At 41.5% G+C, this 23,094-nt stretch overlaps 3 protein-coding genes and 1 long non-coding RNA gene across 7 annotated transcripts; 1 reads left to right on the plus strand and 3 right to left on the minus strand.

Moving 5' to 3' along the window:
• Nucleotides 1–3,467, minus strand: LOC103442075 (uncharacterized). Of its 2 annotated transcripts, none has more exons than XR_011571288.1 (15): nucleotides 3,172–3,467; nucleotides 2,979–3,073; nucleotides 2,699–2,812; nucleotides 2,445–2,549; nucleotides 2,242–2,313; nucleotides 2,041–2,153; nucleotides 1,729–1,866; nucleotides 1,580–1,648; nucleotides 1,392–1,479; nucleotides 1,192–1,263; nucleotides 970–1,070; nucleotides 730–847; nucleotides 569–628; nucleotides 353–488; nucleotides 1–258 (listed from the first exon to the last, which is right to left on the minus strand). XR_011571288.1 is itself a non-coding variant. In XM_008380821.4 (15 exons), exons 1-15 carry the CDS (start codon nucleotides 3,260–3,262, stop codon nucleotides 145–147), a joined length of 1,461 nt encoding a protein of 486 aa, XP_008379043.3. In that variant the 5' UTR covers nucleotides 3,263–3,458; the 3' UTR covers nucleotides 1–144. The 2 variants fall into 2 exon arrangements, 1 of the variants encoding a protein (XP_008379043.3); XM_008380821.4 differs by having other exon boundaries at nucleotides 353–463; nucleotides 3,172–3,458.
• An 875-nt stretch (nucleotides 3,468–4,342) lies between these two features.
• LOC103442076 (uncharacterized) lies at nucleotides 4,343–10,571 on the minus strand. 2 transcript variants are annotated; one of them, XM_070805208.1, is made up of 10 exons: nucleotides 10,075–10,571; nucleotides 9,037–9,418; nucleotides 8,809–8,945; nucleotides 8,060–8,173; nucleotides 7,867–7,950; nucleotides 7,491–7,658; nucleotides 7,140–7,296; nucleotides 6,461–6,621; nucleotides 6,257–6,383; nucleotides 4,343–6,111 (listed from the first exon to the last, which is right to left on the minus strand). In XM_070805208.1, exons 2-10 carry the CDS (start codon nucleotides 9,328–9,330, stop codon nucleotides 4,735–4,737), a joined length of 2,619 nt encoding a protein of 872 aa, XP_070661309.1. In that variant the 5' UTR covers nucleotides 9,331–9,418; nucleotides 10,075–10,571; the 3' UTR covers nucleotides 4,343–4,734. The 2 variants fall into 2 exon arrangements, with proteins under 2 accessions (XP_070661309.1, XP_070661310.1); XM_070805209.1 differs by having other exon boundaries at nucleotides 4,343–6,072; nucleotides 10,075–10,525.
• A 1,741-nt stretch (nucleotides 10,572–12,312) lies between these two features.
• LOC103442077 (N-alpha-acetyltransferase MAK3-like) lies at nucleotides 12,313–13,313 on the minus strand. Its single transcript, XM_008380824.4, has 2 exons — nucleotides 12,772–13,313; nucleotides 12,313–12,661 (listed from the first exon to the last, which is right to left on the minus strand). The coding sequence occupies exons 1-2, from the start codon at nucleotides 13,198–13,200 to the stop codon at nucleotides 12,455–12,457; spliced, it is 636 nt and encodes a 211-aa protein (XP_008379046.3). The 5' UTR covers nucleotides 13,201–13,313; the 3' UTR covers nucleotides 12,313–12,454.
• Nucleotides 13,314–17,880: 4,567 nt separating this feature from the next.
• Nucleotides 17,881–18,965, plus strand: LOC139198531 (uncharacterized). Of its 2 annotated transcripts, none has more exons than XR_011584075.1 (3): nucleotides 17,881–18,023; nucleotides 18,288–18,385; nucleotides 18,561–18,894. It is a non-coding gene; the product is annotated as an uncharacterized lncRNA (long non-coding RNA). The 2 variants fall into 2 exon arrangements; XR_011584074.1 differs by lacking the exon at nucleotides 17,881–18,023 and adding an exon at nucleotides 18,116–18,204 and having other exon boundaries at nucleotides 18,561–18,965.
• Nucleotides 18,966–23,094: the final 4,129 nt, after the last annotated feature.

Here is a 23,094-nt window from a genome sequence, read left to right on the forward strand (position 1 = left end):
TTTAAACAAGTAAAATTTCCTTCGAAGACGGCCATCTAGGGCTCTATTTATTGGGAATTAACATACTGTGAGTTGGAAAAAGGGGGAAATTCTATTCCGAACAAGGAAATAAATATATGGAGTTGTTGTGAGCAGCAGAAAATATCAAGCATTGGGCGTGGAATCTTGTTTTGCCTTAAGAACAACCTCCTCTGTGGTGGTGCCAATGATCTCGTTCGCACGTTTCAGTCCTACGTTGTTATATCGTCCAAGGGTATCCTAAATTCATTCATAGCCATAGCCATAGGCATGGGTAATTAATTAGAACGAGTCAGTAGTACTAGCACTACTAACGTTTGCTCGTAAGCCTTACCCGAGTAACAATTCCCAGTTTCTCCAACTTCTGAACTGCATCATCCACATCAAAATTACAGTCGTCGTTAAACTGTTCTTTGATTAGTTCCTCACACCGCTTGTCCAGATCCTGCAACACATACATAAACATAGCACTTCAATTCAACTTTGTTGCAATATTCTTATGATAGGAACAGGAAGAGATCCAATCCAAGAGGAGATGTATATGTCATACTAGTAAGGTAGCTTTCCCTTGTTCCATTAATATGAAAAATGAAATTATCACCTCCTTCACCTGCAAATACATTCAACAAGAATATTTTGTTACTGCACCAATAAATAAAAATACATTAATGTCCAGTCCAACAAAAATTCATCCGAAATTATCAGCCTTACTTCCTGTTGAATCACATCATCGCACAAGTGAAGGAGAGTACCCCGTCCGCTATCCAATTGTTTTTCATACATGGACTGTGTTATCAAGTTCTGATACTGAGCCAAGTTCTGCTGATAACTACACGTACGGTACGGTCATGCCGATGCATATTATTGATATTGAAATTGAAATTGAAAGAAAATATGCCGACCCACCCAACCAACTTCAGGACATATGAATATTACAACAAAATACTTAACCTGAAGTATGTCTTAGCAAAGTAACCAATCACAGTGGAAATAATCGCAAAAATGACCCAAAGATCAATTTGAGGCATTTCGAGCGAAGTAACAACTGCAACCTGCCGTAACACAAACAAATGGTGATTACCATTAAGCTGCATTTTCACAATATAAAAGAAAAATGACAAGATTACTGTGCAGCAGCAATACAAACTTCATTGCTGCTATCAAGAAACTGACCAGCCCTACTACGGCAGAGCCAACGAACGTGAGCCAGTCCATTGGAGTTAATCCTGGGTTCTTCTTCTCAGGCTGTGTGAAAGACAAAAGGTTTCATTTCTTACTCCAGTGCATCATTTATACGCATGTTACTTCAACGGGAAAATATAAAGCACTGTACAAATGCCCTGAGGGAGACAGTGAGAGAGAGAGATTCTCACAAGAACAATCTCCATATCGGCCATTGGAATGTTTTTAAAATGTTTAACATATATTCCCCGCTCTTCATTATCTTCGGTACTTGCTCGCCTGAAGAGTCATAATTCTTCTTGTCAATAAATTACTTTTTCAAGGTCCTTTCGAAAAAGATTATGCAAAAGAAGATAGTTCATAAAATAGAAAGTAGTACCTATAAACAACAATAATCCTATCAAAAGTTGGCTCTTGGATTGTGTTCTTGCACAGCAAATTTTGAATGCTGAAGGACACAGCATATATTTGTCATGAAGTGGAAATAACCAACATAAGATTGAATCGAAGGCATATATAATAGTCAACCTCAGTTCCATTTTTTCAATACGGATTCGTTCAACAAACAAGTCCTCTGGATCTTGGTCAGGGAGGCAAATATTATCATCCTTCTTTGGATCTATCTTGCACTGTGCCTCTTTCTTTTTCGAAAAGAACTTTTCTGTCCTGCAAGAACAAAATAATCAACAAGATTCTATTTGCACAAAGATGTTTTGGTCAAGTGACTTGAAGTTGTTCAACTATGTTGGTTGGATTAAAATTATTAATCATAACTAGTTTCTCTAGCTACAAATACGGAACATTCCATCCATGAATTAAGAAGAACTTAAAGCAACTTACTTGGTTAGTCTTAAAAGATATTTCCAGCAACGTGCAATGATCATGTCCACTTTCTCCATGATAAAGTAATCTGAAGTCTTATCAAGTCCAATGCCGCGTCGGAAGATGACGTACTGAAGCAAGATAACATCAAATGAGCCACTCGAATTTTAACAATGGATTTGAAACTTGCAGATGTTTGTTTGCAGTATTTGAAAATACCTTATCAGCAAAATCTGGAATGTTTGGGCAAGGATGCATGTTAAAGTATTTCCTCAAAAGTTTATTGTCAAGCTACGTAACATTTTGGGATCAGCAACCGAACGTGAAGATCGCATCGCATAAAAACCAAATTTCCAATGAAGCAATTTTGCTGAACTGAAACTAGTGATGAAAGGAAAACATTTTGGTGAGACGGTACAAACCTTAGATTCATCAACAACGATGGGAAGGTTTAGAAGATACTGCCCCGACTGCGCAACCTCAATTTCTTCGTTAGTCGCAATCTTGAAATTACTCTTTTCCATCACCTGTAAAAGGAGTTGGCAGTGCATAATTTGTATCATTTGAAGATTTCCTGTTTCTTTTTCTCTTGTTCATTTTACTTGTATGGGGCGCCGGGGGTATAGAAATGAAAACAAGAATAAGAAGGGGAAGCACAGCAGCCATAGAATAGAACCTGAAACAAGTACTTGAGGAAGTTCTGTTCAAGTACATCAATTTCTTGAGGAGAAAGCTTCTGCTGCTCCAATTTCTGACTCCCATGGACAGGATCAAACAGGGAGTATAGTTGCTGTGTGTATAGAATTGACAAATACACAATGTCAAAGTTAAACAAAACTTGATGAGATATCGGAAATAAATAATTGAAATTTGGGACATGCATGAATAATATCTGGAAAAGAAAAGCGAAAAGATGATCCGGAGCATAGCATATTATTCGCATATGATATGCATACCATCAAATCCTCAAATTGAAGAAGATACCAAGCCCGAATTGTGTACTCAACTCTCTTACAGAGCTTGAGAAACTCAGCGCGATCAGAACTTTCCTCTAGAGAATATTTGAGAACCAGGTTCCAGTTAGCAAGAATAACAAAGACAGTCAAAGGCAATGGCATGATTAGATCATTACAAGTACAAAGTACAAACCGATGAGGTTAGCCAAGGTCATGAAGAGTTTGGGCTTGAGAACTTGAATGGCGGATTCACGCTCTAACCGAATCATGTCTTTCTTACCCATTTTCCTTTTTCTTCTTGTTGAGCCTTTGGCTTTGAGATTAATTCAGTTGTCTGTAACTCTCTGAGTCTAATAAGCCTAGCTATTACTTAGTTCCATTCATGCCTTTTCTTTCTCACAAGCACAGAGAGAGAGAGAGAGAGAGAGAGAGAGAGAGAGAGAGAAATGCATGCATGCAGTTAATGAGAAGGGAAGAGAAAAGGAGGTAGGGAACGATCCCATCCAAGTGGTAACTGCCGCCACTTTTATCTCCGCAGCGACGGCTGACGACCCTGCAAACATTTGCCTTCCTACAATAGTGCGTCTTTAACGTCTCAAGTCTGATTTGGGGGATCCCCGTTGTTTTAGTAGCTCTCTCTTCTGCTCGACCCTCGCTCCATCTATCTTTTTCTGGTTGTCGTACTTGTTTACTTAGCTTCCCCCCCCCCCCCCCCACCCCAACCCTACTTCCACTACATCCTCTTCTTGTACGTAACTTGCATTTATAATAAAACCATAACCTAAACCCTGCGAGTTTCAGACCACAAAATTAAATAAATAATTACGCAAAGTTTTGAGGTTAATGCAGGTTGATTTTTTCGGTTTTTTTGTTTTTATTTTTTATTTTTTTGTTTTTGTTTTGTGGAGGGGGTTGTTAATTTTCAACACGGAAGGAAACGCTATTAGACAGCATCCCCGTGCGTTCTGTGCCAAATTTTACAATGATCCAGTTGCTTGCGGGATTGCATTGCATTCCAAGAGCAACTGACCGTCTCCTCCTCATCATCTCCCATACATAGACAGAGGCACTGGCAAAAATTCAAATCCCGACATTCTCGATCATATTTCATTCAACCACATCTTCATTTTCAAGTCTTGTGTAAAACAAGGTTGCTCACCAAATGCCAATACTGCTGCTGCTGTTAGAAACAGTGTCGCCAGAAGGCACGATCCACCTACGAGACTCGTGTTTGATCATCTCAGCTCAGTGGATGATAACGGTGATGGGGCATACTCAAAACAGAAACGCTGCAAAACACTAACTTCGAAAGACGACGACGGTAAAAGCATTCAACATTTCATGAGAGGAAGAGAGTTTGGAAATGCCAGCCAACAAACAAAACCATGATATGCTAATATTCAAGCATTTGCCTCTACAGAAAACTTTAAAAGCCTCCAAAAAAATATTCCAAGATATTTCTCCATAAACAGAGAATAAGAAGAAAAAAGGATTCCCAATGAAAAATAAAATTCTAAACTACCAGCTAACAAATTTGAGATGCCAGGAATTGTCCAATAATCCCACGGTCTCCCCCCAACCCCTGCCTGCTGCTATCTGTCTCTGCCCCCATCTAACATATATGTACACGCTGTTGAGTTGGCCCTTGTATAGGTATGTACAAAGTCAAAAACCTATCTCCAACTCTGCACTTTCATCTACTGTAACCCTCACTTGTCACCATTTCCCGTTTACGTTACCATGCAAGAAAATTGTCTTACGGGTTCCATGACCTCAAGAATGGTTTACCCATTGGATCACGTAAACCAGAGTTCTGATGCGGTAAATTCATCCATTGCATATCATCATGCATCATGGGAGTGGCTGCTTCACGCCCACCCAAGTAATCAAGTTCAGGTCCTGCTTGTGGTACAACATTTCCGGACCTTGGAGTAACCCCACCCACCGTTCCATAGCTCCTAGAGGAAATGAACTGCTCAGCGGAGGCTACGGGATGATAAGGGCTACTTGATCGCAATTGGTTACAATGAGATAGAACACTGAATAAGCTTTGATCTGCGTTTGTTCCATTCCCAATGGTCTGACTTGTGGCACTAGTACCGCCAGAAAACCAATTATGGCTCGACACTTCTCCACCATGTAAGTGAGATTGCTGAGGTCCTGGCATACGAACACTATTGACAGCCCAATCCTGCACTTCAACTGGAGCCGAATGTTCTGGCCTTGAAATTAAGTATCTACCTCCATCAGGGTAAATGTTCTCAGTTAATCTTGGTTGCATGTATACCTCGCTCTCTCTCTTCTGCCCTTGCTCCAGAGGCAGTGACTGGTGTTGCTGCTCTTCAAAATGCGCTGAAAACTGACCATCACCTATAAACACATTGGCTGGTGGCTGGAAATCCAACCCTGTCTGTTTCTTCTCAGGATTGTAAGATAGCATGCTCTGGCCCTTAAAGAGAGATTGAAGCATTTCATTTTGATCTTGGTTTCGGTAAGAACTGAAGGAACCATTCTCGGACTGTATGTGCACTAAATCTTTCCCACTGTCTCTCACAGGCAAGTTGGACTCCATAGCACCTAAGTGTGTCTGCTGAACTTGATTAACTTGTAGATGTGCAAGCGATAACTCACTGGCAGATGAATATGCGTGACATGTGGTAGAATCATAGTAAGAATGTGGCACATTAACTGCCTTCCAGACATCTCCACTAGCACATAATTGTGCTCCCTCGTTTACTGGAGTATCTGCAGTATTCAGATTCTCCGTGTAATCAGGTACATTTGGAGGAAAATGATCAGATTCTATAATGATATGCTTTTCTGAATCATTATCCGACTCTGCACTGAAATGTTCATCTGAATCTATATCTGTGGGGTTGCACTCATGACCTCTAGTAAGCTTCTGTGGAGACTTGTCATCTTCTTCCATGTCTGTGGGGTTGCACTCGTCACCCTGTATGAAACCGGGTACAGACTTTTCATCATCTTCCATGTCTGTGGGGTTGCACTCATCACCATGTAGGAGGCTGGGTACAGACTTTTCATCATCTTCCATGGGAGATTGACAGTTTGTTGCTCCAATATCTATCTCATCCTGAAGCACATGTTCAAGGTTGTGATTGCCTTTGTCATCCTGAACACCCCATCACAAACAGCCCAAAAAATATCTCACAACAATGGAGACAGGTTCATTAAGAAACGGATGGCTATGACGTCCGCTAAAACAGAAAAGAAAAAAAAAAGGAGGGGGGGGAGGAGATAAAGGCAGAATCACAAACCTCTATCAGAGACTTTAACCTCCTTTTCATGTCCTTCTCCAAAGACTTTGTCATTTGCCATCTGTGTAAATGCGTTTCTATCCAGTTTGCATAAGCTGCCGGGATATCTTTAATTGCCAATTGCAACCTGTATAAACAACACTATACTATGAGGAGGAAGACAATCAAATATAGAGTAAGATATATATTTCATTAGACACTAACCAGTGCTGATGCAACTTCTTCTGTTCTTCTTCCACAAAGACTTCATATGGTTGTACAACAAAGTTATCAAGGTTACCTAAAACCCGCTCGAGAGACATGGACTGAATGCTTTTGCCAGACTGCTTCAGGTTCTTAACAATTTCATACTGCTTCTTGCTAATCTGAAATAGTTAAAAGTACACATTCAGCAAGAGCCTCATTACAATTGGAATGTTATATATCATGACGCAGAGCAACAGGTATACAGAAAAAAGATGGCTGTGTGTGTGGGGAGAGACAGAGAGAGAAAGGAGTGTCTTGTCTATGTGTTGGTTTACTGGGCTCGAAAAATAAAACAAAGTATGGATGTTAATATCTGCTAGTTGCCAGCAGTTATGTAGGAAAAAAGTTAAAACCCATTCAAATAAACAACTTAGAGGCAATGAGTTCCAGACATAATTGTGTTCAAAACTTAACAACGTTTTTTCTACTTGAATTATTTGTCCTACTTAACAGGGAAACTGGGATGATTCTGTGTCTCTGCTCAGAAGCCATTAAGGTATGTGTCTGGCCATTTAAGTTTAACACACGAGCACTGATCCTAAAACTCAAGCCTGAGAGGTGACTGTTTAGGTTACGCAGACTTACATAATCCATCCATAATTTTATTTCGTTTCAGAATTACCAAATGAACACCAACCTTAACATACGACATGTATTTAGCACCATCGCTACTGTGGATATTGCGCTTGTGTAGATTGTCTCCTTTTTTGGATCTTGCTCCTGCATTAAGTGCTCCATCTGGTGTAACCCACAAATTTCTACCTTTGTCCTTTAGGAAGCCTTTCTCACGGATCCTGACACAATAATAACTTATAGATCTCATGCACGTCCAAAGTAGATTGATATATAAATGTGGCAAAAATTATCAAACGTCAACTGAACATACAGTAAGTAGCCATAGCCAAGTACATTTATAATTTAAGAAAACTAAAATGAACCTGGAGCACATAGGTGCTCTGGTAGGACTAAATGTGGATAGCTGAATTACCTGTTCTGAAATTCTCCTCCCTTGTTCACTGAGGAAATCTGGTTATCACTACTGCATGCTTTCTCCCAAGAACAAGATTCAGATGTAACCATGGCATTTTCCTCAAGATCATGCAATCTGGATTCATTTGCATGTGAAAAAATTGGTTTCTCAACATCAATTCTTAACCTGCATAAAGTATAACCCCCATGAGAATAGCACCCAAAGTCTCCAAGCAGTCTGTCAAATGACTAAATGAAAGGAAAAACACAATTTGAAGAAGAATTCCTCCTCCTTATAAATTGGTACTTGGTTGAGCATCAAAGGGAAGGTTTGGCATTCATTAAGCTCATAATTATGAGATGAAAAAAAAGAAGAAAATACAGTGAGCATCAACCTCCACATATTCTGCACAATTTCCTTTTCAGGATCCTTACAGCTTGCGCATCTCTCCTTCAACTTCTGTAAATATGCAATCATACTGCCACAAAAACCATAAAAAGGATTGTGACAGTATGTTTTAGCACAAGAGAGCCTTTCGAAAACAGTATTAAATGTATTACAGAAAAAAGTGGAAAAGCGTAACGTACTCATTATGGTACATCTGCAACTCATTGTAGAATGTTTTCTTATCAGTTATTAGATATTGTTCCCTACGAAGTATGGCATCAGGATGGAAATCACCTGAGCAAAGTGCAGCACCCCTGAAAGCATATATCTCAATTAAAATCATTGGTACACTATGGTCTTAAATTATTATTAATAAAAGAAGCTACTATTTAAAACTCACAAAGCTACAATAACTTCTTTCTTTTCTTTCATGTTAGAAATTAGAATCATCTAAAAGTGATACCTAGTACATGCACAACATACAATGTGTGAAAAAAAAAATTTAACAGAAAAGTTTCTTGTTTTAAATTTTCTGATCAAACAAATGGAACAGTAAAAAATTGATGTAACAAACTTTTCCCAACCACTTGAAACCCATTTTCTTACAAGAAACATGAACTAATTTAAATTTTGATTAGTCTACAAAAAGCAATATTCAGCAGTGCCGCATTTATTTACTCTTAAAAATATAAAACAAACTAAATTAATGGAAAAGAGGAGGAAAGGGACTGCATCAATACAAGTAAAAAGGTCGTACCCAGTGCACAAGGCTCCCGCTTTACGCAGAGTCTGGGAGAGGTGAATGTCGGCTAGCCTTACCCCCATTTATGGAGAGGCTGCTCCCAAGTCTCGAACCCGAGACCTACCGCTCATGGGCGAAGGCACTTGCCATCGCACCAAGTGCGACCTCTTAACTGCATCAATACAAGTATAACATAAAAATACGTACCATTTAAGTAAAGGGTTTCCAAAGTCAAAGCAATCCCCAGCAAGCAATGCTTGCACAACTTCCTCTGCCTCTTGTCCGCTAGGAAGAAGCTCCATAAGATGATTCTTCTCATTCTCAGACAGATGAGTATTCCAAACCTGCATCATTGTTTAAACAATAGCATATTAGTTGCACTAATACAACATAAAGTAGATACATAATTGTGGCTAACCATAAATTAAAAGCTACCTCATATGAAAGCACATCTTCCAAATTTTCCAAATCATAGATTCCCTCAGGAACAGCAAAAACATCTGCCAATGTATTAACACTGTTGAAAGCAAAATCAAAAAAAGGCTTCAAATTTCTCCTACTTATGCCAATTTGATCCCTTTTGGCGACTACCATGTTCTGATTCCCATCCCACTCAAGAGAAATATGAGAGTTTACGTCTGAATCATCCTGAAGCAATCCAATATTTTTCTTTTTTGCTTTATGTTGCTCCCTAGAATTGCAACCCTTTCTCCACTGATCAGCCGCCATTAGCACAAGATGTCAAACAAAGCTCCGTCAAAGCATTATACCGTCATACATTATTACCTTTAACACATGCCGTCGTTTTTAATTGAACCTGAGATCAAATATCAAACATTTACAAGTACATTATAATCCATAGCTACAAAATGCCTCATAAATCAACTCAAATTGTAACCCGAAACACGTGGTGAACAAAATCAATGCAGCTAACTGGACTGGAGTGAGTCCATCTATCAGTTTGAACCGAGTACTTGCTTTGTAAATTGTAAGGCACTTTAAAGGAGTAAGCTACTATAAAGATAGAGTCAACGTCCAACGTCAATTTATTTATGGAGAATTCAATGGCATTACTTGAACAATTTAATCCCTCAAATGCGAATCAAAACACCCCTGAATTGTGCCAAATTAAAACAAACAAACAATTATATTAAAAAGATTAAAGATTGCACGCATTTGAAATAAAGAAAACTGAAATACCATAAAAAGATTAAAAATTGAACGCTACAACAGCAACTTATAGATGGAAGACGCAATCCCAGATACCCATACATACAAATTCGCTGACGATTGGAAGCCCACTCAGGAATCAAATTGACAATGAAAACCAACCGGATATGAAAAATTAAAGAAAAAAAAGAGGATAAAACATACAAGAAACGCATTCAAATACCTCATGCAGAAATTGAAAACCGGAACCCAAGACAACGAAATGCGTAATTTGACAGGAAAAAGAAAAGAAAAAGACAATACCTGAAACATCTGGTGATTGTTTAAGGCCTCGAACAGAAAGCCAATTAAATGCGGAGAACTGCGGTGAAAACCCAGAAAAAAGATTGGGAATTTGCCCTGAACAAAAACCCAATTAAAATGCGGAGAGAGAGACAGAGAAAGAGAGAGAGAGAGAGAGAGAGAGTGTTGGAGGGGGGGGGGGGAGCGTTTCGTATTATCGGATTGGGTTGAGGAGTTGGGAGAGAGACGTACGCCCACACCACACAGCATAAGAGAGCGTGAGAGAGAGAGACAGATGAGACGAGAGAGTGTGTGGCTTCGGCAAAACCGTTAATTTAACATTGAACGGTTCATTGGCGCGCTGGGGCGCGGCGCAGCGCGGCTCAAGTCTCAGCTTCTGCGCTTGCTCGGAGGCTGCGTCGATCCCGGATTCCTGATTCCTGATTGCAGCAGCAAGGTATGCGGTTAAGATAGAGTTTGAGAGAGTTCAAGTGTCTTTCGAAAACGTTTTTTATTCTTTTTATTCTTTTATTTTGTAGGATAAAATACTCCTCTAACGAACTTAAAATTTTAATTTGAAGGTTACACGGTTCAATTTGAGTTTGGGTCAAACCACTGTTATAGAAGGATGTAAATACACAATTAGCAAAAAAATAAAATAAAATGAGTCGAATCAGTAACAAATAAGAAGGCAAGAATTTGTGCTTTGTGTAAACTGTTGGGTTAGTAATGAAATTATTCTTTAAAAAAAAAAAATACAAATTTGTGCTTTGTGCATGGCTTGGCTGCTGACATGACATTGATAGCGAGCCGTTCGAGTTGCCGTTAAAAACAAACTGGTAAGTTGACGGCAGTGTTTTAGGGGATTGGAGGTTTCTGGAGCCCGTGGACTTCTGGCCCCCGAGTAAACGGTTTATCCTTTTCTTATTCTTCCGCTTCCGGTATTCTCTCCCTCCATGGATAGTAATACGCCTTTACCATTTATGGTTTTTATATGTTTATTTATTTATTTATGAAGAAAATGGAGCCAAAAAAAAAAAGCAATATACAAAAGTTGTCTCCCCTTTTAATTTCCTTCCCATTTTTGGTTAGAAAGGCACCGAAAATATTTTTTTATTAAAAGTAGTAACCTTGATTTTTCATTTTAGTTGGACATTGAATGATGATATAATCGACGTAATTTAGAGGCCGGGCCTCGTTCGTAAAGCCCATATCCAAATTTCCCCGCCCTTGTTGGCCAGGGGAGGGGAGAGAAGAGTTCCAGAAAAGGGAAGTAAGGTAAGCGGATTAGTTGGCATTAATGGAATTCCAAAATAAAATAAAAAAGATGACAAAATTTTCAAGACAATTCATCATCATCTCTGCTTTGTGTAATTGTGTAATTTCCCCGCCTTTTTTGCACACTCTCTCCCTCCATCTCTCTCATTGTTGTTCTTCTTGTTATTGCTGCTGCTGCTGCTGTTGCTCCCTCTGATCAGATCTCTGGGGGCTTAGTTGTTTTATATTGAAAGACTATTACCTACTGTTTGGTTGTCGAGAAAACTAACAAAGTGACTGGAAAAATTAACTACTTTTAGTTTATCCAATAAACATTCAACTTAATTTTTGAAGGTTTTCGACTGACATTGAATGGTAATGCTGGATTTTGAGCTCCTCCGGATGATGAAGAAGATGAATCTTTCCTAGCCTCAAGCTTTGAGGTATTACATGCTGCGGCAGGACAGCCAATCACCAATCAATATCTACAACCTCAAGCTCCAGCCATTGATCTGTTGCAGTAGCATCTTCGTCCCAGACAGATTCTCACGCTGTACCATCACATATCATCAAGACAAGTGCTTGTCTTGGCGTTTCTTTTATTTGTTTTAACTAACTAATTAGTTGATGGTTATTTAATTTACCTAGTCTCCTACAGACAAGCAACAAGGAACACCCTTGCTAAGAGTAAGAGGCTAAGAGCCTAGAGGAGCAGGAAAGAATGCTTGAGAAACGAATTCTATTTTTTCTCCCAGATCAACCTATAAAAAGACTACTCCAGCTCATCGCTATGCCTCTCCTCATCGCTGGGCTCCTGTTTGTCACATTGTTCCTCCCCATCACTCTGCTCCTCCTCATCGGAATATTGCTCCTCCTCCTGCTGGCTAGAATAGATATCCTGGATTTGTATTCGAGTGTAATACACCAATTAAGAGGGAGTAGTGCGCCACAAATTGTAATGTTGAATTGCATGAGATGAGCAAATTGTAATCTATCTTGCCGTTTTCAACCAAATTCTCCAGCTTTGAATTGAATTGTTTGATCAAGTAGACCACATTCGAATGAATCATGTGAAAAACAGATGCTTTTACATAACAAAAGAAATGGTCTGAATACAGGAAACCAAGCTTCTTGAAGCTCTTCGTCAATCTTCAATGGCCATGGCCATGCTGTAATTATTAGGCTGGGATTGGGAAGGAAGAGAGTAAGGAGGGCGGGGAAACAGCAGCTTCAGACGGAAAGCATCCACGCCGTTCAAGTAGTACCGGAATAGCCTCTTTGCCCGTATAAATCCAAGACGCCCGTACAGCGCCAGCGCTCCTTTATTTGTCACTTCCGCCTCCAACGTTACCTGAATCCAATCCAATCCAATCAATCGATCAATCAAATCATTCGTGACAACGGTGGCGACGCTAGGGCCCCAAAAGCAGATTGATTTTATTTACGAAATTAGAGAGATACCTCTTCGCAGCCAGATTCCCTCATGACTTGGATAGATCTGGTAACTAGTTGGGTGGCGATGCCTTTGCCTCTGTAGGGTTTGATGACGACGAGCATAGCGATGTACCCTCTGTAGGTGTTGCGGTGCTCCCCCATCTTGCACACCACCGTCCCCACGCACCTGCCTCCGTGGAACGCCATGAAACAGAGCTGCGGCCACAGATACACGAAGTACCGATAGGTGAAGATGGAGTACGGCTCACTCAGTTCTTGGTCCACCAGGCCCATAATTAGAGGCAGGTGCTCTTCTCCTCCATAGCTCAAGTACTCTATCTCCAACGCCGCCGACGACGACAAATTTACCTTCTCAATCTCACCCCCTCGTCCTCCGCCGCCGCAGCTTTCTTCTTCTTCTTCTTCTTCTATCTTACTGATTCCTTCCAGTTCCATATTTTTTGGTCAAAATTCCAATTCCATCACTCTCTCTTTCCTCCCTGTTTCGTTCTGTGTTTATGTGCGAGTGGACTCGACGATTTTCAGACGACGCAGATGACAATGCAATTGGATTGGATTGGACTGGACTGGGCCACACCTTTTATCCATTACGAAAACCCAATTTAAATGTTTATATCTCTCCATGACTCGGCCCAACACAATCATTAGCTTTGTGTGACCGACTCCATTTTTCACGTTTTACACTTTTACTAGGATCATTTAGTTAACAATCAATTTCTAACGGTGATTGAGGACAAAACTTCAAAAAAAAAAATTCACATAGGCCACTTAGTACTACGATCTGGTAATATTCTCTTATTTGTAAGTGAGAAGTCTTAAATTCGATCATCACAAAAAAAGAATTTGAACCACATTATTGCTAGCCTATTGTGAGATTAAGTCAACTCCCCTTAGTATATATAATATAGTTTGTTCAAATAAAAAATATATATACAATCATTTGTGATAGCTTAAGTTCACACGCGAAAGTAATGTACTTAATAGCTCGTTTATGTTTATATGTTTTGTTGATGCACAAAATCAGCGAAGACTTTGGTACAACAGAAAGTGTCAGGTTTTGTGACATTCGCTTGGTTGCTTGGTTGCTTCAGTCACTAGTGAGGATAAGTACGTAAATGAATAGAGACAGAGAAGCAAACACAGGATGTACGTGGTTCACCCAGATTGGCTACGTCCACGGAGTAGAGGAGTTCTTATTAGTAGTGAAGGGCTTACACAAGTACAAAGGATCAAGCTCTCAATTTAGTGAGTTCTTGTGAATGATTTAACACAAAATGGCATTAGGCAATATTGTGGGGGAATGACCCCTATTTATAGAAAAACTTGTAGCTTTGTCATATTGACATGTGTCATGTTATGATTGGTTCTTGATGTTGACACGTGCTGCGCTCTGATTGGCTTCTAATCTTGACACGTGTCGAGTAGTGATTGGCCTCTTGGTCGGAGGGGAACTATTCTGGGTCCTTGACAGTATAGCGTTGGCCGGTGCTCGGTAGTTTCGGGATTGGTCAAGTATGGTACAAACAGTGCTCCCCTAAGTTCCCGAGTGAGGGAAACTCCTCGGTTGGGGACTTGCAAGATCCAATCCCTTGAGTAATCACGAAACTTCTAAGTACCGAAGTGTGGTCTGATCTTCATCTGCCCTTCTCTGGAAGTACTTTTCCTCCATCGGGGAATGGTGTATTTAGCTGATGTTGACGCACAAGGTAATGTATCAATTTCACTTGAAGCTTAGTTGTAGTTTCGGGCTTAGTCAAGTGTGATACAAACCCTATAGTAGGAGTCCCCCAAGTCGCCGAGCTAGGAGATCTGCCGAAAGAGGTGACAGACAAGGTAAGCAGTCAAACTTCCAAGTAAGCAACCCAGGATCAGAGGTTTGACTTCGGCTTCCGGTTGATTGTTCTCATTCTCCTTGTCTCTCATTCAACTGCCAGGATAAGGAGAAGCAAATGGATAAGAGATGATATGAGATACTTTTGCTTTTGAAGAAGTAACTTTCCACAGGCTTATTCTTGAACTGTGCTGGAGGGTTTTCTGGTGCCCTTCAGAGTATAAGGCCGACTCAAAAATTTGAGGGTCAAAACAAGTCCATCAAATCTAGAGTACGTTCGACCTTGATGATATGGGATACTTTTGCTGTTGACGGAATAATGAATGTGGTATGGAAAGGTGTCGTGCTGTAGTGATCTGTTTCAGCTCACCGTTGAACCTTCTGCTTCAATCTTTTGCATGGCGGAAGTGGTGTGCAACCTTTGCATTTAAATGGTCCTTCAGAACATTCCTTCATAGTGACTCATCCACGCTTGGCAGCTTCAGTGTAAAGAGCCAATATCTGATCAACTGTCATGAGGTATTTGCCGGTGGAATTCGTGACCTTGACAACAGTTGAGGATGAGTACTCGAGAGCAATGCTAAGTAAGCAACCAGGCAAAGGCTCCAGGCAGTCAGTTCCAAATTGGAGGTTTGATTTCAGGTTCCGACTGACTGCTCTCTTTCTCCTTGTCCTGCAGGTGTGGACAAGGACAAAGACAAAGATAGGGAGAAAGCATGATATGGGATACTCTTGCTTTCGACCCTGATGATATGAGATACTCTTGTTCTTGGTGTGGCTTATTTGCTGAGGTATTATCGGGGGGAAATAAAGCTGAGTATTTCGAGAGGTTATGTTGAGGGTGCCTTTTCGAATGCGAGAAAGGGTTGAGCATTTTTGCAGGTTTGCCTGTCCGTTGAGGAGGGAGGTCAATGTATATAGGGATTTCCCAATAACAAGTAGTAATGCTATTCCTTTACCCTTCTTGGTCACAGCAATGTAGTGGGAGCTGCCAGCTTCACGTGTTTTAATTTTGTCAGAGCACTTTGAAAAAGTGGTATGTGGTATCTGGAAAGCTGATGTTACGTGTGAAGATTACAGACAAGCTTTATCTAAGGAAATCTGGCTCTCGAAGTTCTGAGAGTTGTGCCTCTTCGGTTTTCGAACAAGTAATCCCGTCGAGGATCTGACTCTCGAGATTCGGAAAGCGGTGCTACTCCGGTTTTTTAGAAAGTAATTATGTTGGGAGTCTTTTCTCGAATGTTAGTAAAGGTTGGACGTTCTTGCCAACCTGTCTTGCCGCAAAACCCGGAGGTCGACACACATAGGGACTTTCCAGTTGTCAAGCAGTGGTGTTGTTCCTTTACCCTTATGGGTAATAGTAGGGTAGCTGGAACTTCGAAATTCTCGTGCCTAAACTTTGTCAGAGATCTTTGACAAAGTTATATGTGGTACCCGAGGAGTTGATGGTGCATATGGAGAGCGGTGATTGAACAGTAAGATTCACGTGCTTTCTACTTCACCAGAAATCTTCGACAGATTGCCCGTAATTTCCGCAAAGCTGAGTGTGCATGTGACAGGTGCTGACGAGGCTGAAAAAGCAGGTGCTTCTTCGATTTCTGAGATCGGCCCTCGTGGTCTCTGAGCAGCCCAGCTTTTGAGAAAGCAAACGCCTCTTCGATTTCTGAGATCGGCCCTCGTGGTCTCTGAGCAGCCCAGCTTTTGAGAAAGCAAACGCCTCTTCGATTTCTGAAGCTCCGTCGAGTGCAGATTTTTATAGAGGCTAGCATTAAGTTCCACAGCACACTTGAATCTCTACCAGTAGAAGCTCATTTCTTGCACTTCTAAGATCTTGATTTGTCTGACCTCTTCCTTCTTCAACACATTTGAAAATGTCTGGACCCTCCGACCGTCGTTTTGACTTGAACCTTGGAGAAGAGACAGCCACGCCTTCTCCAGACAACATATGGCGCCCATCCTTCATATCCCCTACTGGTCCTCTTACCGTTGGGGATTCTGTGATGAAGAATGATATGACCGCTGCAGTGGTGGCCAGGAACCTTCTCACTCCCAAAGATAATAGACTACTTTCCAAACGGTCTGATGAGTTGGCTGTTAAGGACTCTCTGGCTCTTAGTGTTCAGTGTGCAGGTTCTGTGTCTAATATGGCCCAACGCCTATTTGCTAGAACCCGCCAAGTTGAATCATTGGCTGCTGAAGTGATGAGTCTTAAACAGGAGATTAGAGGGCTCAAGCATGAGAATAAGCAGTTGCACCGGCTCGCCCATGACTATGCTACAAACATGAAGAGGAAGCTTGACCAGATGAAGGAATCTGATGGTAAGGTTTTACTTGATCATCAGCGGTTTGTGGGTTTGTTCCAAAGGCATTTATTGCCTTCGTCCTCTAGGGTTGTACCTGGTAATGAAGCTTCAAATGATGAACCTCCAATGCCTCCTCCTTCTGGGGTTTTGTCAAGTACTGAGGCTCCGGATAACCACCCTCCGGTGCTTTCTCTTTCTGGGGCTCTACCGACTGCTGAGACTTCCCCTAAGCAACCTTTGTGAAGGCTCCCTTTTGTTTGTTTGCTTTGACTCATGTATATGTACATATTTGTGGCTTATCGAAAATATTAATAAATAAGCTTTGCTTCATTTCAACATATTGTGTTAAATACACCAAAGCCTTCTTCATAAAGTTCTTTGAATTTTTGCTTTTGTTGAAACCTGTATTGTTGAAGCTTTGTGAGTGAAGCATGTAGTTTGAGGTAGTGTTCCCTTAATTTCCCGAGTGAGGAAAACTTCTCGGTTGGAGACTTGAAAAATCCAAGTCACTGAGTGGTTGTGAGACTGCCGAGTATCAAGGTGCAGTAGCATATGGTGGGAGTCCCCCAAGTCTTCAGGCGAAGAGAGTTGCCGAATGAGGTGTCTCGCGTGTTACTAATTTGTCAAAGTAACGAATTCTTGTTTCGATGTCACACATTCGTATATGCTTTATCTAAAAATATTTCCAACTTTTGTGTGTTTGATGCTGCATGCTATTGACTAGACAAGATCAAGTGCAATTAGTAGCTTTTCTCTCTTTTTCATCTTTTCTTTGGTGGAATTGCTTTTCGTTTCCACTAATCAGCCTGAGTGGATGCAAGATAACACCTTTCTCTATAGCTCAGATTGCAAAGTCGTCTTCATGAAAGTTTTTCCTTATCTTGTGAACTACAACATATCCAAATTTGAGATCCATCGGAGTAGTACAACTTCAGAAATTCAAGTATGATGAGTAACTGTTCATCAATGTTATGTTAATCCGTCAGACTTGTTGTGAGCTTCGAAACTCCATTTTCTCTTGTTCAGATCAACATACTTTCTTCATCGAAGTTGTTCCCTAACTTGTGAACTACAACATATCCAAATTTGAGGTCCCTCGGAGCAGTATAACTCCAGAAATCCAGGTATGATGAGTGACTGTTTATCATTTGTCTGTCAACCCGTCAGATTTGTTGTGAGCTTTGAAACTCTATTTTCTCTTGCTCAGATCAGCATGCTTTCTTCATTGAAGTTGTTCCTAAGCTTGTGAACTACAACATATCCAAATTTGAGATCCCTCGGAGCAGTATGACTCCAGAAATCCAGGTATGATGAATGACTGGTTATTATTTTTCTGTCAACCCGTCAGATTTGTTGTGAGCTTCGAAACTCCATTTTCTCTTGTTCAGATCGGTATGCTTTCTTCATTGAAGTTGTTCCTCAGCTCGTGAACTACAACATATCCAAATTTGAGATCCCTCGGAGCAGTATAACTCCAGAAATCCAGGTATGATGAATGACTGGTTATTATTTTTCTGTCAACCCGTCAGATTTGTTGTGAGCTTCGAAACTCCATTTTCTCTTGTTCAGATCGGTATGCTTTCTTCATTGAAGTTGTTCCTCATCGACTCTTTCATAACATATCAAAAATTCAGGATGAACTAACGGTTAAATATTTCCAGATCTTCGAAACATCACAACAGCTTCGAAATCTGCAAGAAGCCGACTATCATGTTTGGAGCTTCAACACTTTAATTTCCGTCGCTCAAACAGAAATGGTTCCTTCTTGAAAGTTGTTCATATGCTCAAGAACTATAGGGTGTCCAAAATTCAGCTCCATTGGAGAAGAGCAGAGGTTGCAGAAATTTGATAGATGAAAGGAGGCGGAAGAGGGAGAGAGAGAAAAAGTCTCTTGGGTTAGATTTCTATTTTGGGGCAGATTCCAATTTTTGTAGCACCTTCATTATTGATGAATTGCTTGTACTTTTGTCCATTATGAAACTTGGGACTTTGGCTTGTTGTTGGATCTATTATAATATGTTTGGGAACATATAAAAGTGAATAAATAAGAAGGAAAATTTTGGGCCCTTGTGGGTGTAAAACAAAAAATGTTTATGTTTACCCAATGTTTTTGTACAAGTTCAAGGGCATCTTGGGTTTTGTGAACAAAATTTGTTTATTTGGAGCAAGGTTTTGTGTTGAAGCTTTGTAGGTGAAGCTTTGGTGTTGAAGCTTTCTAGGTGAAGCTTTGATGGTGAAGCTTTGTAGATGAAGCTTTGTAGATGAAGCTTTCTAGGTGAAGCTTTGATGGTGAAGTTTTGTAGATGAAGCTTTCTAGGTGAAGCTTTGATGGTGAAGCTTTGATGGTGAAAGTATGTAGAGGGAGCTTTCTAGGTGAAGATTTTTTAGGTGAAGCTTTGTAGGTGAAGCTTTTTTAAGTGAAGCTTTTCGGGTGAAGTTTTTTTTTTGGGTGAAGCTTTGTGGGTGAAGCTTTTTAGGTGAAGCTTTGTGGGTGAAGCTTTGGAGGTGAAGCTTTTCGGGTGAAGCTTGTTGGGTGAAGCTTTTTAGGTGAAGCTTCGTGGGTGAAGCTTTTTAGGTGAAGCTTTGTGGGTGAAGCTTTGGAGGTGAAGCTTTTCGGGTGAAGCTTTTTGGGTGAAGCTTTTTAGGTGAAGCTTTGTGGGTGAAGCTTTGGAGGTGAAGCTTTTCGGGTGAAGCTTTTTGGATGAAGCTGTTTTTTTTTTTTTTTTTTTTTTTTTTTTGGCGCTTGACACGGTCTTCATTTGCTTGTTTTGTAGTGACTATGGAAGACGGATTGCTTTCTGATTGAGAAGGGTTCTGGCATCGCTTGCTATGAATGTAAAAGAGTGAGGGCTGAGTTGGCTAAATTACCTCTTTATTGAATTCATTGCCAAATGGCCTTCATTACATAGGATGCCGAACGGCTATAGCTCAACACTTGTACATCGTGAGTCTATTTGTAGTAGTACTTCAAGTGATCAGCGTTCCATGGATGGCCAAGGGTCTTGCCATCAGAGCTTCTAAGTGTGTAAGAGCCAGGGCGACTGATGCCAATGACTTCATACGGTCCATCCCAGTTTGGACTAAGTGTGCCTTGACTCGGGACTCTGTCGCAGAGTAATCTTTTCTTTAAGACCCAGTCTCCTATTTTGAAAGAACGAGGCTTGACCCTAGAGTCATAATAGTTGGAGATGCGCTGCTTGTAGGCGACATTCCTCAAGTGAGCTTGGTTTCTGTGTTCCTCGACTAAATCCAAGTTGAGGGTGAGTTGTTTGTCATTTTCACTTTGAATGTAGTTCTGGACTCGGAATGTTGCTTGCTCGAGCTCAACAGGGACAACCGCCTCTGTGCCAAAGGCAAGTGAGAATGGAGTTTCTCCTGTTGAAGTCCGATATGAAGTGCGATATGACCAAAGAACTTGGGGTACAAATTCTGGCCAACAGCCTTTAGCTTTGTCCAAGCTGGTTTTCAAAGTGCGCTTGATTATTTTGTTGATGGCCTCAACTTGTCCATTAGACTGGGGATGAGCTGGAGAGGCAAAGCATAAGTTGATGTTGAACTTAGAGCAGAACAACCTGAACTTCTTGTTGTCAAACTGTCGCCCATTGTCAGTGACTATCGCATTGGGAATGCCGAATCTACAAAGGATGTTCTTCCACACGAAGTCTTCTATCTTTGCCTCAGTAATGGTTGCCAAGGGTTCTACTTCGGCCCACTTTGTGAAGTAGTCCACTGTAACGACTGCGTAACAGACTTTGCCCTTCCCTGCCGGCATTGGGCCGATCAAATCAAGTCCCCACTGGGCGAAGGGCCAAGGGCTGATCATAGGAGTAAGAGGCTCTGGAGGGGAATGAGGAATAGTCGCATATCGTTGACATTTGTCACATGAGCGGGATACTTTGATGGCATCCTGGTGGAGTGTTGGCCAGTAATATCCTTGGCGAAAAGTCTTGTGTGCTAGGGACCGAGATCCAGCATGATCTCCACAGACTCCCTCATGTATTTCCCGAAGGATGATTTCCGCCTCGGCAGGCGTAAGACACCTTAAGTATGGCAGGCTAAAACCTCGCTATTGTGGCGATACCCTTGACGCGGGTTTGACCCACTGCATTGACTGCCTGGGGGCGAGCGCTATTGTGGCGATACCCTTGGTTATCGGGATAGTGTCCCTTACTCTTTTTACTGAAAGGAGAGTGGTGAGGATGGAAATCCTTCCTCTTGCCTTGAAATTGATATGTCTGTTGATTCGGTGAAGCATTATGCAAGGCATGGGGAGGTGCCACTGCTGTTTGGAAAGTCGAGGTCTTCTCATTTAGGTGAGTCTGGCTTCCACCTCCCACTTGTTGATAAAGGATGGTTGTAGGGGGTTTCTCCTGATATGTCTTTGCCTCGGCGGAGGCATGGTTATAAGCCTGCGCCATCACCTCAGAGTAAGTCTTCCAAGTATTGGCATTGATCATGTATTTAAAGAAACAATCACGTAGGCCTGCCGTGAAGGCTTTGAGGGCAGTCTTGTCGTCTGCCTCGGCACACCGGGAGTATTCATGGCTGAAGCGGCCAACATACATACGTAATGACTCGTCTGGCTTCTGGCGGATAGTGTACAAGTCATCTGCAGAGTGCAAGCGATCGGTTTGGAAAATGTGTTGGGAAACAAATAGTTTCCTCAATTCCTCAAATGAGTCTACCGTCTCAGGTGTAAGACGACAATACCAATTTAGAGCTCCACTAGAGAGGGTGGAGGGGAAGAGAAGACATCGCTCTTCGTCGGTGTGCATCCGGTATGCCATGGTGGATTCAAAGAGGTTAAGGTGCTCAATCGGGTCCTCTTTTCCAGTATAAAGTTGCAAGCCAAGCTTTTGCTTTGTCTTTGCTTGAAGGGGGGTGTTGAGGATCCTCCTTGTAAGAGGGCCAGGCCTGGGTTGGTTCCAGTCAGGTATTTCAGCCTGACGTTCAGCCTTCAACTTGTTTACTTCCTCAAGAAGTTGTAGGACAAGGGGGTCCTGAGCGGAGTTATGTGTCACTGGAGCTTTCTTTCGTAAATCTCCATCTCCTCTTGGAATTAGGAAGGTTTGATCAAGGGCATGTGATTTTTCCCTAGACTCGCTGTACTGGCTTCCAGGGTATGTCTGTCGGAACACCTCTGAGTCCCCTGTACCCTCATGTCTCTCTGGGACTTGTTGCCCCTTCCCCAAATTGGTGGCCGGCTTGGGCCGTGGCAGGGGACCGAGTCTCTCAGAAATCCTTGGGTCATTAATCTTTGAGCTTATATGGATGGAATTCTCTCGACGTTGCTTCAGGAAATCCCGACAATCGCGAAAGACGGCTTTCGATCCTTCTGCCCCTTCAGCAAAGAGGTGTCTCCCTCCACTTCTCATGGTTCGGGTCGAAGCAACTGGGTTAAGAGAAGCCTCATGTTGATTATCAAGTCGAGGGGTAATCTGTTCCCTATCAGGGATATCTATGTCGAATGCATGTGACCCTCCATGTTGGAGGGCACCCAGTTGATGGTTGACTTCCACGGGGGCAACAAGCTCGCGTGTCTGAGCTTGCCTAGCTTCGTGGAGTGTCTCGAAGAGCTTCTCATATTGCTCCTGGAGGACCTCATTCCTCATTGCTATCTTGTTGTTCTGAGCTTCCAACTCATCGACTTTAGCTTGAAGAAGAACTCGTTTTCCTTCCTTATTTCGTTGTTTCGCACTATGTGCAAGGGGGGTGTCATTCTGTGTGCTGTGGCTTCCTTCGCTTCCCATGCTGGAGAGGGATGCCTGATCAAAAGAAAGTGTACGAATGATAGAAACCAGCTTGACACAGCTGAAGAGAGTAGGAATAAGTGTCGTTTCCCACAGACGGCGCCAAATGTTGATGCACAAAATCAGCGAAGACTTTGGTACAACAGAAAGTGTCAGGTTTTGTGACCTTCGCTTGGTTGCTTGGTTGCTTCAGTCACTAGTGAGGATAAGTACGTAAATGAATAGAGACAGAGAAGCAAACACATGATGTACGTGGTTCACCCAGATTGGCTACGTCCACGGAGTAGAGGAGTTCTTATTAGTAGTGAAGGGCTTACACAAGTACAAAGGATCAAGCTCTCAATTTAGTGAGTTCTTGTGAATGATTTAACACAAAATGGCATTATGCAATATTGTGGGGGAATGACCCCTATTTATAGAAAAACTTGTAGCTTTGTCATATTGA

The sequence above is a fragment of the Malus domestica genome, chromosome 09 (genome assembly GCF_042453785.1).
Source record: "Malus domestica chromosome 09, GDT2T_hap1".
Classification (NCBI taxonomy): Eukaryota; Viridiplantae; Streptophyta; class Magnoliopsida; order Rosales; family Rosaceae; genus Malus; species Malus domestica.

Bases quoted from the DNA above. Each gene is read 5' to 3' on its own strand.
- LOC103442076 (XM_070805208.1), bottom strand. From the start codon at position 9,330: ATGGCGGCTGATCAGTGGAGAAAGGGTTGCAATTCTAGGGAGCAACAT. The intron at 7,659-7,866 runs GTTGATGCTCAC...TACTTTATGCAG, and splicing joins ATTGTGCAGAATATGTGGAG to GTTAAGAATTGATGTTGAGA. The intron at 6,112-6,256 runs GTTTGTGATTCT...TGGGGTGTTCAG, and splicing joins GGTTAAAGTCTCTGATAGAG to GATGACAAAGGCAATCACAA.
- LOC103442075 (XM_008380821.4), bottom strand. From the start codon at position 3,262: ATGGGTAAGAAAGACATGATTCGGTTAGAGCGTGAATCCGCCATTCAA. The intron at 2,314-2,444 runs GTTTGTACCGTC...AATGTTACGTAG, and splicing joins TCGTTGTTGATGAATCTAAG to CTTGACAATAAACTTTTGAG. The intron at 1,480-1,579 runs GTACTACTTTCT...ATGACTCTTCAG, and splicing joins AGGATTATTGTTGTTTATAG to GCGAGCAAGTACCGAAGATA.
- LOC103442077 (XM_008380824.4), bottom strand. From the start codon at position 13,200: ATGGAACTGGAAGGAATCAGTAAGATAGAAGAAGAAGAAGAAGAAGAA. The intron at 12,662-12,771 runs GTATCTCTCTAA...GATTGGATTCAG, and splicing joins GGGAATCTGGCTGCGAAGAG to GTAACGTTGGAGGCGGAAGT.